Below are 18,510 nucleotides of genomic sequence, written 5' to 3'. Positions count from 1 at the left end.
CTTTAGACAGAATGTCCAGGATTGTCCAGTCATTCTCCATCCCTTTATACTACTCCATTTTCATCAAGACACTTATTCCTACACACCACTATATTGCACATATATTTGTTTACTTTCCTTCTATCCCACAGAACAGTATAAACTCCATGAGTACAGTAGGTTTGGTTTGCTCACTACTACATTCACAATGCCAAACAGTGCCTGACACACATTGAAAGCTCAAGAAATATCTGTCAAATGTCCAGTGAATATTAAATTCTTATGACAAAATAGATAACCATTATTTACGACATGCTTCAAACAGCATAGGAAAAGCTAACATTATAACATAAACTGACCAAATAGAATAAAATATCTTATATAGAGTCTACAACACAGAAAAAAAGACAAAGGAAACTATGCCAAAAAATGGTTATAGTAGTTGCTTCTAGAAATCACTCAAGATTACTAGAAATTTTCATTTTCTTCTTTTACTTATCTTAATCTTGGAAACAGAAATTGAATGGCAAAGAGTATACTTCTAATTAGAAAAAAAAATGTATTTTATGAGTTATGTCAGACTCAGGACACCTGAGTGGCTCAGTGGGTTAAAGCCTCTGCCTTCGGCTCAGGTCATGATCCCAGGGTCCTGGGATCAAGTCCCACGTCGGACTCTCTGCTCAGCAGGGAGCCTGCTTCCCTTCCTCTCTCTCTGCCTGCCTCTCTGCCTACCTATGATCTCTGTCTGTCAAATAAATAAATAAAATCTTAAAAAAAAAAAGTTATGCCAGACAAATTTAAGATGCCCAAAAAAAAAAAAGTTATGCCAGACAAATTTAAGATGCCCTTAAGGTCAGTACTAACAAAACATAACACAACAAAACAAAACCGTTTGCCTACAGAAAGTTTATGCCAGAAAAAAACTAAAAACTGTTTTTCAATGTAAATTATATGTTCTCAATTACTAGGATGATCAGGCAATTTGTCACCTAACTGGAGTCCATCTGAAGAGTTGGGGGTTCAAATAATTTACAAGTGTTAACTGAACTACAACAGGTGTAAACTGAGACTTGTTTCAGGGAAACCATCCTACCTACTCATTCCTACACAATAACATTCTAAGTCTTCACAACAATCTTAAAACCTCCAAAACCCATCTACTATCTCATCTCTACTTCTGCAACAGAACACTGCCATACAAAGCTGACTACTGACCACTCCTTTAAGCATGTGTCTGAATTTTAACTTCCTAGAAGGCCTTGTGTTCCCTACTCTGCCTAGAGAAGTTCTATGCCTTCCAGCTTAGTGCCACTTCCTCAATGAGTGGCCTCTTCCTTTCCAATCTCTAACTAAAGGTTCTTAACTCCTTTGCAACTCTAACTAAAGGTTCTTAACCTTGGGCTGATGAATGGTCTAACGAACATTTGCAAAATTCTGAAATTATATGTAAACACTGGGTATATGGTCTCTTTTGAGAATAAAGCACTGTGGCTACATTCAAATTCTAAAGGTAATTCATAACCCAAAAGTATAAGAATCATTGCTTTATCATACCACGTTAGATTACAATGACTTATTTACTCATCTTTCTCACCATTCTGAGTTTCTTTGAAGCACCCTATTTGGAAGATGAGAAATTATTGGTATGATAAACTGAAACAATAAAAAGATGTCTGACTCTTCCATTCTACTTAAATTCCCTTAGGCTCACTGTGAGACACCTGAAATCTGCTTTTAATTTTATGACCTTCATCCTCTACCTTTTAAATTTCCCTTCATTTATGAATTTGAATTAATCATTTAACATAAAAAATTAAATTTCCCAGATTAAAACCAATGTTCTCATTTCCAAACCTCTTTTGCATTTTTTTGTAATCAGAGAAAGGTAAAAAATGAAAAACCTTTAAATATTAAAAATTTTTTTTTTTAATTTTAGTATCAAAAAAGAAAATTAAAACTCAGTGTCTTCAAGAGTCACAAGATAAGGCCAGAAGTTGATTTACAGAAAGATGAAAAAGGAAGAAAAAGACAACGGTATACTAGCCAATGTATTTTAAGACAATGTTTGTTTCACTATTAAATTATGATGAAGGGGAGAAAAGCCTATTCACCCTTCTTATATTAAATATACCTAATTCAATTTCTGATTTTAATGAACCTTTGTCAAAAAAACATTTCACAGGAATTCAGTAAAGTGTCAGGATATAAAATCAATGCACAGAAATCAGTTGCATTTCTCTACACCAACAGCAAGACAGAAGAAAGAGAAATTAAGGAGTCAATCCCATTTACAATTGCACCCAAAACCATAAGATACCTAGGAATTCACATGACAATCAAACAAACATTGCTGTGATATCAAAGGCTCGCGTGCCAGAAGTTAGGCACCGCAACAGAGACCTCAGGTACTCACCGTGCTGTACACCGCCGAGACAGCAGGAGTGAAGATTCGGTCCTCGAGGGGCTGTTGTACAGGTCCTCTAGGGATTCTAGAAGAGCGAGTTAAGGATAAGAGAACTCAAAAATGCCTTGCTTTAGCATTAACAGAAAATTACCGTCACAAGGTTCTGTCAATGACCCAACTTTCGTCACTCAATTAGTAAGGTTACTCATTTACTTCGCTACAAAGCTGGAAAACAAATATTTCAAATTTCTTAATGTAATCAGGTCAATCTCTGCAAAAGTGATTCCCATGATAAACATTCCATGGCAACTCAAAACAAATAAAATTGCACAAGCCTCCACACTTTAGGTCCAGGATGAGACTGTACCACCTTTACTTTCTTGAGAAAAAGACTTAAAGTATAAGCAGGATATTCAGGAAGATACGTGGAAATTACTGACAAAGACACAGTCTGTTCTGCTAACTACAGAGAAATGGCAAATATAATTGTCTCCTTGTTTTTCTACTTAGCTGCTACTTTCCCCATATCCCCATTAAAAAGAAAAAAAAAAAAAGGCTCTCCAGCATAATATTTAAAATATTTCAGCATGTTGCCAAGATATTCTGTTAAAAGACAAAAGACTATCATTTTATTAAGCTTCAAAACCAAATGAGCTCCATCTACCTGGTAAAGTGATATTTTACCTCTTTAAGAATGACAACCAGAAAACACACACACACACACACACACAACCAAAAGATTAAAAGCAATTCTCTCCAGACAGCAGGATTACATAACTGTATTGTATGTTTCTATAATAATTCAAGTATATTTTTTTAAATGACTATGAATATAATAAACCCAAAATGAAATAGAATGCTTCCTTAAACCTAACAAATACTTCATATTTGTTGTATCATAATTCTTTCTAATGCAATGAAACACTGAGGAAGACAAAATGACAGCTGCAAATAATAACTCTACATGAATCACCACAAATTGATGAAATCTGAATCCTTAGAAGATAAATCCTTTATATGTAAGTAGCAACAGTTTACTGAGGTGGGAGAGGGAAAATAAAGCAAAACCCCTCAAAGCTGGGGCACCTGGGTGGCTCAGTGGGTTAAAGCCTCTGCCTTTGTCTCAGTTCATGATCCCAGGGTCCTGGGATGGAGCCCCTCTCTGCTCAGCAGGGAGCCTGCCTCCTCCTCTCTCTTTCTGCCTGCCTCTCTGCCTACTTGTGATCTGTCAAATAAATAAATAAAATCTTTAATAAAAAAAATTAGTAACACTCTAAGCGTCTCTAGACAATTCTTAAAAACTAGCAACCTGAGACCACAGTTCAAGTTGTCATAAATGCCTAGACACAAAGAACTGATTTAAAATGCTGTAAAATTTCAGTAAGCAGTTTTTTTCCAAATAATTTTTTTTCTTTTTTCTTTTTTCTTTTTTTTTTTTTAGAGAGATCACAAGCAGGCAGAGAGGCAGGCAGAGAGAAGGGGAAGCAGGCTCCCTGCTGAGTAGAGAGCCCGATGTGGGGCTCGATCCCAGAACCCTGAGATCATGACCTGAGCCGAAGGCAGAGACTTAACCCACTGAGCCACCCAGGTGCCCCAGTTTATTTGGAAAATTTTAAAAAATAATAAAATGCTTCAAAAAATAACAAAGCTAAAGCATTTCAGAAAGGAACTACTTCATTCAAACTATACATAAGTTTGCAATGTAGAAAATATAAGGCTAACAAGTTCCAGGACAAAAGCTCTTCATAATGATTTTGTCAATTCTCTCAAAATGAAGATTACCCTTGGCTAAAATAAAACTTTCTTTGAATTACAGCTGCATTGTGGTTACATGAATGGTGGAAAATATAAGACTATTTTTTCTTCTGCAAAGCCAACAGCTATTTCTTTTTCTAGCTAAGGCTAATTCTCACACTTTAAGAATAAGTTCTCAAATGAGAGTTCTCAGTACTATGTCCCAAAGGTTGAGGCACACCATTTAAGATTACAAAGGAAGGCTAAGGTTCCTGATTTCTATTAGTTATTTTATTGGCTAAAATATAATTACAAGATTTGTAAAGAGGCAATCATTTTTATGGTCAATAGTCCCAGTAACAAACATTCTCCTGGGCCGCAAATACAGAATGAGGATTTTGTTTTTATTTTATTATCTGTAAACCACAAACAGAACACTGTGGATTGATAAACTGTTTCTTAAAAAGAAGTTCTGAGTAAAAATCACTTATTTTAAAACAAAAACACAGTTCTGTAAAAAAGAAAATAGAGGTCAAGAGATCTGAATCTAAAGTAGCCTGCAAGCCTAACCAACTATGTTGTCTTCACTGAACCATTTTACAGTATCTCCTGTAAACTGAGGTTCAGCAAGAAGTAACTTGCCCAAGTTAACAAGGCTAAATGGTCAGGCCAGGTCTCCCTGAATTGTAAAGATCACACTCTTGTTTAATTTAATTCATTAATTAATAAAATAGAGATCACTCTCTTCCTATTATATCAGTGTGTCCACAGACAGAACACTTCATTGCACAGTAAAAAACAGTATCACAACCTGGTCAAAATATGGTTGCCCTATCCACATGACAGAACTAAATGAGCAGTTCATCTCATAGAAGCATCAATGAAGTTTCACCCCCAAAATTCCAGAAACTTCCAAATTCTTGGTTCAAACTGAATCATCTGCCCACAGCAAACAAATACCTAGTACTACAGACTGGGCAGGTAATGCATCAGACCAAGTGAACTTATTTTACAAAGCAATTTTCTCCTTCTTTAATTCTTAGTGGTCATAATTGCCTATCTTCATAAATCCTATCTTCATAAATATGCTAAACTCACTGAACTATACACTTCAAAAGTATGAATGTTATTATATGTGAATAATATCTCAATAAAAAATCAACTTTAATAATTTACAAATAAGTTGTTTAATCCCATTTCCACTAAAAACAGCCTCTACAAATTAGTATGAAATAGGCACTTCTAGGCATTTTCTCCATAAATAAGTTAATTCAAAGAAATGACGGGCTTATAAAGCTCTTTCAGTACAACATATATCAACCTAATTCTGCCTGCATTTTTTTTAAAGATTTGAGAGAGAGAGAGTGCATGAGCAGGGAGACAGGCAGAATGAGCTGCTGAGCAGGGAGCCGGAAGTGGGACTCGATCCTGGGACTCCAGGATCATGACCTAAGCTGAAGGCAGTTGCTCAACCAACTGAGCCACCCAGGTGCCCCTAATTCTGCCTGCATTAAGCTTATTACCAGCTTTCACCAACCTCTGTATCCTCAGCATAAATCACTGGATGTTCACCTTTTTACGTTTGGGCTGAAGGTAGCAATCAAATGGCTTCTCATAGTACCACTTAAAATTCTAATTCAATCAATGAGCAGTGTAATATTCATGTGCAATGCTCTCGAGCATGTTGTTTTTATTTTTTAAATCTTATAACTGAAATACAGGATGCATACGCTCTTGACACCTCTGTGGTTCAAACTGCTATATATTATATCATTAGGAAATATAGGAAAAATCATTTTAAAAACTAGCCAGATAGTATGTAATAAGTGAATTTAAGACTCCTAAGTAGAAATACAAATGCAGGGTGCCTGGGTGGCTCAGTGGGTTAAACCTCTGCCTTGGGCTCGGGTCATGATCTCAGGGTCCTGGAATTGAGCCCCGAATCAGGCTCTCTGCCAGCAGGGAGCCTGCTTCCCCTCTCCCTCCCTCTCTCTCTGTGTCAAATAAATAAATAAAATCTTTTAAAAAAAAAAAAAAGAAAAAGAAATACAAATGCAAAATATTTTTAATTCCTCACTTTGATTTTCTATAAAAAATTAACAGATTTCAGACATAAATAAAATTAGAAGATTAGAGAGTATTAAATATTAAAGCACAACAGACTCTAAATTGATTATTAAAGTACTTACTACATACTCTCCACATTAAATGTCAATTAGGCAGATAAAAAATTTTCAAGACCAAATTTCATCAAAGAAGTTCGAAGACCTATGAGATTACATAATGACCTGAATGTTTCCTACTGATGTCAGGAAAAAAAGAAGGGACACATGTGTACTGAAATTTCATGAATGATGACCTCTCATTAGGATGAAGCTTCTTGATCAATGACAATCATATCTGACCCTGAGTTTGACCTATAATCAGTATTTCCTCAAAAGGCAGACTTTGAGAAATTAGAAAACAAGTAATCAAAGTCAACAGAAATCTTCCACCAGTACGCTGAAACACTAATGTTCCATTTACAGCTCCCAGCTGAATGTTCCTAAACTTTGCCTGGTCCACTGTAAGAAAAGCTACTATCCTGGATCAATGCTCAACATAAGTAGTATTCTTAAAGTGACAGCCTCAAGTTATTATTGCCTCATTGAAAAGGAAAGCAACAGTACAAATCCATTGCACAAATTAATATAGAGAAGACACAGGCCACTGATTTCAGGAGATGAAAACAAATGATAAAGATCTTTTTCTGCATCATTTCTTATTTAAACCTTATGGCAATATGGTAATGAGTCAATTTACACCTTCTCTTTTTTTGGATTTTACTTTTTAAAATAATCTCTACACCCAACATGGGCTCGAACCTACAACCCCAAAATCAAGAATAAAATGTTCTGCCAACTGAGCCAGCCAGGAGCTCCTCTCCTTCTTTTCATATACGAAATCGAAAAAGGCATGATAATGAGAAAGGAAGAGAACTTGTATAAAATATAAGGATAAGGGCAGAATTTTTACACTATGCACTGCTTCACAAAGATATTACACATGGGGGTGCCTGGGTGGCTCAGTCATTAAGTGTCTACCTGTCTTTGGCTCCGGTCATGATCCCAGGGACCTGGGATCAAGTCCCACACATCAGGGTCCTTGCTCAGCAGGAAGCCTGCTTCCCCCTTTGCCTGCTGCTGCCCCTACTTATGCGCGCGCACATGCTCGCTCTCTCTCTCTCTCTCTGACAAATAAATAAAATCTCTTTTAAAAAATAAAAATTTAAAAAAATTTAAAAATAAGAATGGAAAGATTAATGCATGTCATTATGAAGGATGAAATAGGCAGGACTGAATTAATTTAAGGTTGTCAAGTATGGATCAAGTATGTAAAATGTCCCACAAAGTACAACATCCTGAATGATCCTATCCAGCAACTATAGAAATCTCATGGGTCAGAACGTTAGTAACTGAGTGGACAAAAGCGAAACAGAAACTGCATTCCCAAACCTAAACACTATGACATAACTATTCCTGCTTTAACTCTGGAGTCTATAAGAAAATATATTTTTTTAAAAAGATATCATTGCTCTAAGAAAACTAAAACTTTCTTCATTGTTCTGTATCGTTTCCCCCTAAAACTGCACGGGAAATAAAACTAGCCAATTTTATTCCTTATTTCAATTCGATTTAATGTTGGACTGTTAATTTAGGTCCAAAATCCTTTACTGAAATTCAGATTTTTTCCACTGGTAGAAGACTAACACAGTTGTTATATCATGTAACACCTCCAGCAGGGTCTTCGGCAGCATCCCTTAATTAAACACATTAATATCTCTTCTGCAAAATATGTAAGTATTCAGACTTCGAGCTTTCTGTCCAGAGTTTTTGCTAATTTACAAAAAAAAAAAAAAGTTTTCTGAACCCTTTTATTGGAAACTACAAAAGTACAAAAAGCCTATACCTTCCTTCCCATCCTTGCTCTAAAAGTCTCTAGAAATCAACACATAAATGTTAACTAGGAACCATTATACTGCATTTTTTTTATAAATCTAGAAACACTGGTTTCAAAGTGCGCAGCCAGAAAAGCCCCTTTTCTGGCTCTGGTTTTCTACCAACTCAGAACTCTGGATTTCTACTAACTCAGAAATTGATTTCCTGACAGTAACATTTAAGTGTACCCAGAAACATATGCTGCTTAGATGGGTTAAAAAAATACAAAAACAAAAACAACATTACCGAGAAAATGGCTGCTTACCACGGTGTTAATACTTCTACTCAAGACAAAAATATAAAACTTTCTATGAGATACAGTGATAAAGACACATGAAAAAAGAAAAGAAAAATATACTCACAAATTCCAAACCTAGCTTTTAGTTCTCAAGTTTTTAATTCTAAGACAAACACTTGTTACACTAACACCCACTTCAGATTAAAACATGGTCAATCCATGTGGCAAAGCAAAAGCAGAAGGCAACAAAGTACCCCTCTTCCATTAAAAATGCCCATCTCGAAGAAACATTAAAAAGGATAAAGTGCAATTAGCAATTCCATTTGCTTCCTACATCTGAATCACTCAAAAAGCCTTAGATAATAACCAAATAAAATATGCTGGTATACTAGATTTCTCTTGATATGGATCCAGATAATAACAAGTATGGAACACACATTTGACAGATTTTAAAAGCTATCCTCCAAAAAAAGAACTGAATGAGCTAGCCATTCACATATGACAAAAGTCAACCTTCACTGGACATTCTATTGCTGGCTTCAAGTTTTTAATAAAACTCTAAACTTTGGAAAATTTTCAAGGACTTGACATTTACCTGAACTGGTAGACCATTTTTAAAATGTAATATGAAGATGAGATCATAATTACAATGTTCTGAAATTCTAGTAGTAGAACTTAGGCTTAAAAAGAACCATGACAAGTTAGGAAAGATTGAAAAAGACCTGGAGATGGACGGTGGTTATGGGTGCAGAGCAACATGAATGTACTTAAGGTCACACTACTCTACATTTTAAAAAAGATTAAAATAGGGCCAGGGAGGTGCCTGGTCGTCGGTAGAACATATGATTCTTAGTCTTGAGGTCAAGAGCTTGAGCCCCACGTTGGGTGTCCAGAATACTAAAAAAAACTTTAAAAATTTTAAGAAGGTTAAAATGGTAAATGTTAGGTTATATATGTTAACATAATCTTTAAAATAAATTTTAAAAATAAGAAATTAAAAAACCACAGACTATCGAAGAGCTAAAGGAGATTTTCTTGGTTCTTTAAGATCTGGCATTACCATTCTGTATAAAATGTATGGGGATTCTATCAGTGACTCTACCTCTTTCTGATTTTCTACCTTTTTTCTGGGGTCAAAGAAACAAGAATCTTTCTTTTCACAGACATGGTGCAATACACCAGGATGATGCAGACAATGGTGATCGTGTACACCTGTACACAATGCAATCATTTTCAGTCTGTATTCCTAGGAAAGAATGTACACAATCTCCCACATTCTCCCCACATGATAAATCTTCTATCTCTGTGGGTCAAACTGTGGCTCACAAATCCAGATAGAAAGGAAGAAATGACTCGTGAATTTGGGATATTGCTATATATTGTTCCTACATAAAAGAATATTATAGATTTGTTTTTAATGATAGGGAAAACGACGGTTCTGACTTTGAATAAACAAAAGGAAGGGAACATAGGAAACACACCCAAACCTTAAAATACATGAACCTCAAGTCACTGAGACGTCAACAAAAGGACTGACAGACTCATCAATGAAACAGACTAGAAAATTCAGAAACAGAGCCATAAAAACCTAGTGAGTTTACTTTTCACAAAGATGTAAAGGCAATTAAATGAATAAACAATATACTTTTCAACAAATGGTGTTGAAATAATTTAAAAAACATATGCAAAACAATGAATCTTTGTCATATACCTTACCCCTTAAACAAAAATTCAAATCATACCATAGACATACTGTAAAATTTTAAATGCTAAAACTTTCTGAAAAACCTATAGAAAGAAATAGATGTGACTGTGGACTAAGCCAAGAGTTCTTAGATGTGATATTAAAAGCATGCTCTTTAAAAGAAGAAAAATTGATTAACTGGCTATCTCAAAATTAAAATTTTCTACTCTATGGAAGATACTGTTATGAAAAGATAGAATGGAGAAAATACCTGCAAAATCTTGTATCTGATTAAAGGACTTGTATTTAGATTATATAAAGAACCCTCAAAACTCAATAGTAAGACTACCACTACCTTTTTTCAAAATGGGCAAAAGATTTGAAAAAATGCCACCTCACCAAAACAGATGTGCAGATGACAGACAAAAACATGAAAAGATGCTAAGCATCATTTGTCAATAAGGAGTGTAAACTAGAACAACAGTGAACTATCACTACACCTATTAGGTCTACAAAATGACAATACCAAGTGCCGAGGATGAGGAATAACTGGAAATCTCACACTTCGCTGTTGGCATAGTACAAAATGGTACAGCCACTTGGGAAAACAGTTTGGCAGTTCTTACACAGTTAAGCATAAATTTGTATGTATGACCCAGCAATCCCACTTACACACACTTCCCAAGAGAAATGAAAATTTATCCTCACCCAAATGCTTAAGCACAAAGGTTTATAGCATCTTTATCCATAATGGCCAAAAAAGGCAAAGAGCGCAATTATCTTCAACTGGTAAACAGATAAAATATGATACACCCATATAATGGAATACCCCAAACCACTGAAAAGGAATGAATTACTGATAGAACAATGTGAATGATTACCAAATGCTAATTAAGTGAAAGAAACTAGACAAAAAAGGCTCTGGGTCCGTTTATACAACATTCTGAGAAAGGCAAAACTACAAGAATGGAATAAAGCTCACTGACTGCCAGAAGCCAGGGCGTGGGGAAAGGTTATCTGCAATGCCAGCGAACTGAAAGACTAAATTGGGTGATGAAACTTTTCTGTATCTTCAGTGAGGCAGGGTTACAAAACTCCACATTTGTCAGAATTCACTGAACTATATACCTACAATAAATGAAAACTGAGTTTCCCCAAAGGTTAAGCAATAGAGTCACCACGTGACTCAGCAATTTCACCCCTAGTTATATATCCCAAAGAAAAACACATATCCACACAAAACTTGTTATGAATGTTCATATTAGCATTATTCACAACAGCCAAAAGGTGGAATCAACCTAAATGTCCATCAACTAAAGAACATATAAACCAAATGTGGTATACCCATATAACAGAGTTTTATCTGCCAAAAAAAAGGAAATGGAAGACCTGACACCTGCTACAATATGGATGAACCTTGAAAACAAAATGTTAAGCGAAAAAAGCCAGTCACAAGGGACTACATATTTGTACAAGTCCTCTTAAATGAGCTACCCAAATTAGACAAATCTAGAGACAAAACGTATAAACAATAAATTAGTGGTTGCTTAGGGCTGGGGGAATTGATAAAAACAGGGGAAGGAGAAATGACGGCTATAGGGTATATACTTCTTTCTGAGGTAATCTGAAAGTTCTAAAACTTTGGTGATGGCTACAAAGTCTGTAAATATACTAAAAAAAACACTGAATTGTACATTTCATTGTTTTGGGGGATTTTTTTGTGTCTGTATGGTTTTATTAATGTCTTCCCTCTATGTTCATCTTTCATAATGGTAGAAAGAGCAAATCACTTCACAGCAAAATCCAACCACACGGAATTCAAAAACTCTCAATAAAGCTGTTACTCAAAAAATGAGTATTATTACATGTAATTTTAAAATAAAAATTTTTTTTTTTAAAGATTTTATTTATTTCTTTGAGAGAGAGACAGTGAGAGAGAGCATGAGCGAGGAGAAGGTCAGAGGGAGAAGCAGACTCCCCATGGAGCTGGGAGCCCGATGCGGGACTCGATCCCGGGACTCTGGGATCATGACCTGAGCCGAAGGCAGTCGTCCAACCAACTGAGCCACCCAGGCGCCCCTAAAATAAAATTTTTAAAATAAAATAACTGAGCCACCTGGGTGGCTCTGTCAGTTGAGCATCTGCCTTCAGCTCAGATCATGATCCTGGGGTACTGAGATCAAGCCCCACCTAGGGAGCAGGGAGCCAACTTCTCCCTCTCCCTCTGCCTGCCACTCCCCCTGCTTATACGTACTCTCTCTCTCTGTCAAATAAGATCTATGAAAAAATAAAAATTAAAATTAAATAAAAATAAAATTTTACAATAATATAAGAACTCCCCAGTGGGGCAAGCACTCTATCTGTTCTGTCTACCACTCTATATGCCCAGAACTTGTTAGAATATCGCAGAAAGGGATCTTATACTCAAAATGTTTCATCAGCGTGATCTAGCCCAATGAAGTTAAAAGTAAGTCTCATCCTAAGAATCCACAAAGCAAACAAGGAAAAGTGTTATGCAACATAATAGGAAACAGGTATCCAAAAGGAAAATGGGTAGCTCGATTTCTCAGCAAACTGCATTTCTTTCAAAGACAGAAAGCAATACAGGATCTTATTAGTGTAAGGATCTCCTGAAACCCTACCTAATGATCTAGCAATATGCAAACTTGTCCAACAAGCTTTTTGACATGACTCTTAACAAACGTCTCTCTTAGGTAATAAGTGGAAAAGATCCATTTCTACCCATATGCAATAAACCCAAGCCAAAGCACATGTATACTAAACCAATAGGTCAACACTGCTTGTCGATGTACCAAAGGGGAGATTTAATTAGAATACCTAGAAATGAGTCAAAGTATTTATGGACGCTAGAAAAATGGTAACACAGATTAAAGATGACCACTACAAATAACTTCACAAGATAAAGAATCGTGGTGAATTTATCAACAGTAAAAACCATACCACAACGTTTGTATCTTTAGGGTAAATACCCAGTAGTGCAATTGCTGGGTCACAAACGTAGTGATCCAAAGGGGCACGTGCACCCGAATGTTTATAGCAGCAATGTCCACAATAGCCAAACTATGGAAAGAACCTAGATGTCCATCAACAGATGAATGGATCAAGAAGATGTGGTATTGGGGCGCCTGGGTGGCTCAGTGGGTTAAGCCGCTGCCTTCGGCTCAGGTCATGATCTCAGGGTCCTGGGATCGAGTCCCGCATCGGGCTCTCTGCTCAGCAGGGAGCCTGCTTCCTTCTCTCTCTCTCGCTGCCTGCCTCTCAGTGTACTTGTAATTTCTCTCTGTCAAATAAATAAATAAAATCTTTAAAAGAAGATGTGGTATATATACACAATGGAATACTATGCAGCCATCAAAAGAAATGAAATCTTGCCGTTTGCGACAGCATGGATGGAACTAGAGCGTATCATGCTTAGCGAAATAAGTCAGTCAGAGAAAGACAGCTATCATATGATCTCCCTGATATGAGGAAGTGGTGATGCAACATGGGGGTTTAAGTGGGTAGAAGAATCAATGAAACAAGATGGAATTGGGAGGGAGACAAACCATAAGTGACTCTTAATCTCACAAAACAAACTGAGGGTTGCTGGGGGGAGGGAGGTTGGGAGAAAGGGGTGGGATTATGGACATTGGGGAGGGTATGTGCTTTGGTGAGTGCTGTGAAGGGTGTAAACCTGGTGATTCACAGACCTGTACCCCTGGGGATAAAAATATATGTTTATAAAAAATAAAAAATTTAATTAAAAAAAAAAACCATACCACATTACAGCTGGAAGTGCCTCACTGCTCTATTCAACCTAATATCAAATGCAGGGATTCCACACACCCAGCGTACACTACTCCACAGGAAAACCCTTCAAATATCTGAGAACTTTATTCTTTTCCAAGTAAAATACACTCACATCCTTTGACCACTCATCAAGAGGCAGACGTGCCATAATGCTGTGAGAGTAATGTGGATCGGAGACACTTTCCCATTATCAATGACCCAGAGATTACGTATGCTTTCTGTACTTCATAACTACTTTCTACTTCACATTGTCTATGATAAGCTATTTCCTATACGTTTTCCTCCCATATAAAGTTGCCACAAAGTCATGTCTGAGGCATTCTGTGCATAATAAGCAATCACTTCAATGCACACAGAACACTTGGCATTTGCGCCTGTTTCATTTCATCGAGCAGATTTGGATTTATTTCATTTTGACATCTAACTCTACACTTGATTTTTTCACCTAAGTTACTCAGTAGTGTTAATGTACTATAATAACAGACTAGAAGACAGAGGAGTCCAGTAGCCCGGTCTGTATGGCCACGTGAACTCCTCCTATTCTCACTTCCTGTCCCTTTCCATACTCCAAATACTGCCAACTACTCCATCCAGTACATCTAATGTTCACTATTTAAACAACAAGGAAGCAACCAAAAAGGAATATTAATTCCTCTGTGTTCCCTATTGCTCAACTTTTTTTTTTTTTAAGATTTTATTTATTTATTTGTCAGAGACAGAGGGAGAGAGAGCGAGTGAACACAGGCAGACAGAGAGGCAGGCAGAGGCAGAGGGAGAAGCAGGCTCCCTGCCGAGCAAGGAGCCCGATGCGGGACTCGATCCCAGGACCCTGGGATCATGACCTGAGCCGAAGGCAGCTGCTTAACCAATTGAGCCACCCAGGCGTCCCTATTGCTCAACTTTTAAAAATTCTGATTTTAGACTGTGAAAAAGTTGTAAAGAATTCCCAAGAGAATACTGAACACATTCATTTCATCTAAAGAAGGATGAGTGAATGGTGACTACGAATACACACTTAACAGTAATAAAAAGGTGAAAGAGAAGTAGTAAGATCCATTAACTGGAGGAAGACAGCAGAGGAGATAAGACTAGTTAGGAGACTATACCAGTGTCTAGGTAAGAGATGATTATGGCTTGAAAGACTATAGTGGAAATAAAAAGAAAAAGCCAAGTTTAAACAGTAAAATCAACAGGATTTGCTACTGCACTGAGAAGGAAAGGAGGGGCTAAGTTGGTTAAGCATCTGACTTAAGCTCCGTTCATAATCTTAGGCTTCTGAGAACCAGCCCAGTGTCAGGCTCTGAGCTCAGCAGTGAATCTGCTTGTCCCTCTGCCACCCGCTCCGACTTGTACTTTTTCTCTCAAATAATAAACATATTTACATTCACTGAATTCTCATATTCAATAGCCATCTTCAAATCATTTAATTCTCTTCAAAGGGCTCTTATTTGAAAATCCAAATGCTATAATTAAGCACGGATTTAAGAATAACTTTCTTTTAAGATTTTATTTACTTGTGAGAGAGAGAGAGACAGCCAGCCAGAGAGAGAGCATGAGCGGAGGGGCAGAGGGAGAAGCAGACTCCCCACTGAGCAGGGAGCCCAATGTGGGGCTCAATCCCAGGGCCCTGAGATCATGACCTGAACCGAAGGTGGACCCTTAACCAACTGAGCCAACCAGGCACCCCACAGAATACCTTTTTCATATTATTCACTACCACATCTAGCATATGTGCTTTGGTTCTTTCTTACTGTCTATAGCCAGTCTGTGCGAAAACACCTGACTTTCTCTTTTTTAACTAGAAAAAGCACAGAATCCAGATACAGGAAGAATAAAACACAAATACAAGTACCTTACCTAAGCCTAGCATTTTGGATCAATCCTACAGAATTATAATATTCAAGGCAAGAGTATTACCTATTACCTATTAAATCAGGTAATAAAGATATTTTTTTTTAACTTTGAGGGGGTTTTTTTGTTTGTTTTTTAAGTAATCTGTATACGCACAGAAGGGCTCAAACTCATGACCTTGAGATCAAGAGCTGCATGTTCTTCAGACTGAGCCGGCCACGTGCCCCATAAATGAGGTAATGAAAATTTAATGTTACAGGCAATAAACCAAATGGAACCCCAGAAATATTTTAGGGTAAAATTAACAATTTGGATTACTTTTAGACTGTATTGTACATCCCTGGGCACTGACAAACAAGTGACACATTAGGAAGGGCAAGTATTTTGGAAGTGGGAAAGAAAAGAATTTGAGTCCCAGCTTCCTCATTTACTAGCTAGGTTATCTTGGGAGAAATGATCTGATCTCCTCAAACCTGTTTACTCAACTATACTTTGTGGGAATGCTGTAAAGATTTAACAAAGTAAATTTTGTAATTTGAACAGCACATAGAGTAGGTAATAATTAATTATTATAAATAGCTCTTCATAAACATTGTGATGTTCCTTTCTCCGGGCCACTCAAATGGCAAGGTTTCCTAGCAACTTGCTAACCACCCGAGAACTCTCCTACTTCATTCTGCAGAGCTTAGAAAAGCTAGGGCGAAAGATGTGGTAAGGAAAAGAAGGTCTTTCGGAGCTTCTGACAGACACCGCGAGATGAAAAGGGAAGCTAGAAAGAATGCAATCTGTTCCACATCTGACAAAATTCTGAAAGATACTGATGGACTTCTGCAACTTGGATAGTGAGCTTTTAAACAGACATTTATTTGCCTCTTCAAAGATTTTTCTCTCTCCTATGAAACTTGTTGATTCTGAACTGTTCTTCCCAAGGTGAGCAGCTAATCAGACAGATTTTTTTTAAAAGATTTTATTTATTTATTTGAGTGAGAGAGCGAGAGAGAGAAAGCATGAGAAGGGAGCACAGGCAAGAGGGAAAGGGACAAGCAGGCTTCCCACTCAGCAGGGAGCCTTACACAGGGCTCAGTCCCAGGGCCTGGAGATCATGACCAGAGCTTAAGGCAGACACTTAACCCACTGAGCCACCCAGGCACCCCATGAGTTCTCAGCTCAAAGTTTATATGGAAGAGTGTCAGGTGAAGGAAACTGCTTTCCTAATTTATATGTGAACTAGCATCATTAGCCAAATTAATTCACCCAACTATCACGTGAAATGATATTCAGATTACTGAAAATACTTGATCCCACCAGGCCAGCTATCAAGGAGACTTATACAGAAAATCAATACCTTTTTAGGAACAAAACCTATCTCCAAAGACCCCCACCCACTTAAAATTCACGTCAATCTAATTTTTCTCAAAAAAAAAAAAAAAAAAAAAAGATCTGATTAAAAACCAAAGCGGGGGTGACCTGGGTGGCTCAGTCGGTTAGGCATCTGCCTTCAGCTCAGGTCATGATCTCCAGGTCCTGACTGAGCCCCACATCCGGCTCCTGGCTCAACAGGGAGTTTATTTCTCCCTCTGCCTCTGCCCCTGCTCATGCTCATGCTATCTCTCTCTGTATTGCTCTGTCTCAAATGAATAAATAAAATTTTTAAAACAAAAATCTATAACCTGGTTATCCATTAACATTTATTACTAGGGCACCTGGGTGGCTCAGTCATTAAGCTTCTGTCTTCAACTCAGGTCATGATCCCAGGTTCCTGGGATCAAGCCCCACATCGGGCTCCCTGCTCAACGGGAAGCCTTCTTCTCCCTTTCCCTCTCCCACTTCCCCTGCTTGTATTCCCTCTCTTAAATAAACAAACAAAATCTTTAAAAAAAATTTTTTTAAATAAAAATATATTAATAGCCTTTCCTGATAACTGTGGATATTCTTTTTTGCTATTACACCAAAACTTGACAAGGATTAGAGATGATATGGAATCTGAAACCATATTAACTTTTCATACAGTTACATTAAAATTGTTTTATATTGCATTTTATTTTTTTTTAAGATTTTATTTATTTATTTGACAGAGAGAAATTACAAGTACACTGAGAGGCAGGCAGAGAGAGAGAGAGAAGGAAGCAGGCTCCCTCCTGAGCAGAGAGCCCGATGCGGGACTCGATCCCAGGACCCTGAGATCATGACCTGAGCCGAAGGCAGCGGCTTAACCCACTGAGCCACCCAGGCGCCCTATATTGCATTTTAAATGGATCTTTTACCTATGCATAATTTTGGAATATCTGCACTAATCACCTAGGAAATGTTGGTACATTAAGTTATGCATGTTTTCCAAATGTCAATACATTTCATTGTATAGTAGTAAAATAAAATCTGTTAGTATCATCACTGATTTCCTCAGTAAAGTCTATTAAAGTATTGGGAAACTGTCAAACTCATGGTAGCAAATACAAGTTTCCAATATTCTAATTTTCACTTGAAACATATCACTTTATTATTGCCAAGAGTTTTCCTTGAAGTAACAAGCACACTCATTTATTCCTGAAAATATGTCTGCTAAATATCCAAGTCTGAATACAGTTTATCATTCTTTCAAGTGAAAATGGTGTTACATAAAAAGCAGTTAGTGAAATACTAACACTCAATGTTAACTATACTGGAATTGAAATTAAAAAAAACAAAACAAAAGAAGTGGTTAAGTGTGCCTGGGTGGCTCAGTCATTTAAGCATCTGACTCTTGATTTCAGCTCAGGTCATCTCACAGGCTCATGTCATGGAACCCAGCATCAGACACCATGCTGGGTGCAGAACCTGCTTAAGATTCTCTGTA

At 37.1% G+C, this 18,510-nt stretch overlaps 1 protein-coding gene across 20 annotated transcripts in view; it reads right to left on the bottom strand.

Annotated features, from left to right (window-relative positions):
* Window positions 1-18,510, bottom strand: part of EIF4G3 (eukaryotic translation initiation factor 4 gamma 3) — a 343,509-nt gene that overhangs the window by 247,606 nt on the left and 77,393 nt on the right. For all 20 annotated transcript variants that reach the window (XM_032301982.1, XM_032301966.1, XM_032301968.1 and 17 more), the window contains one exon: window positions 2,393-2,468. Coding sequence is in view for 19 of the 20 variants with exons in the window: in XM_032301966.1 (XP_032157857.1) it covers window positions 2,393-2,468 (76 nt within the window). In the remaining variant the exon portion in view is untranslated. The remainder of the gene's footprint in view (window positions 1-2,392; window positions 2,469-18,510) is intronic.

The sequence above is a fragment of the Mustela erminea genome, chromosome 10, assembly GCF_009829155.1.
Source record: "Mustela erminea isolate mMusErm1 chromosome 10, mMusErm1.Pri, whole genome shotgun sequence".
Lineage (NCBI taxonomy): Eukaryota > Metazoa > Chordata > Mammalia > Carnivora > Mustelidae > Mustela > Mustela erminea.
Note: the sequence above shows the minus strand (reverse complement) of the source record. Positions and strands in the feature narration are given on the sequence as shown.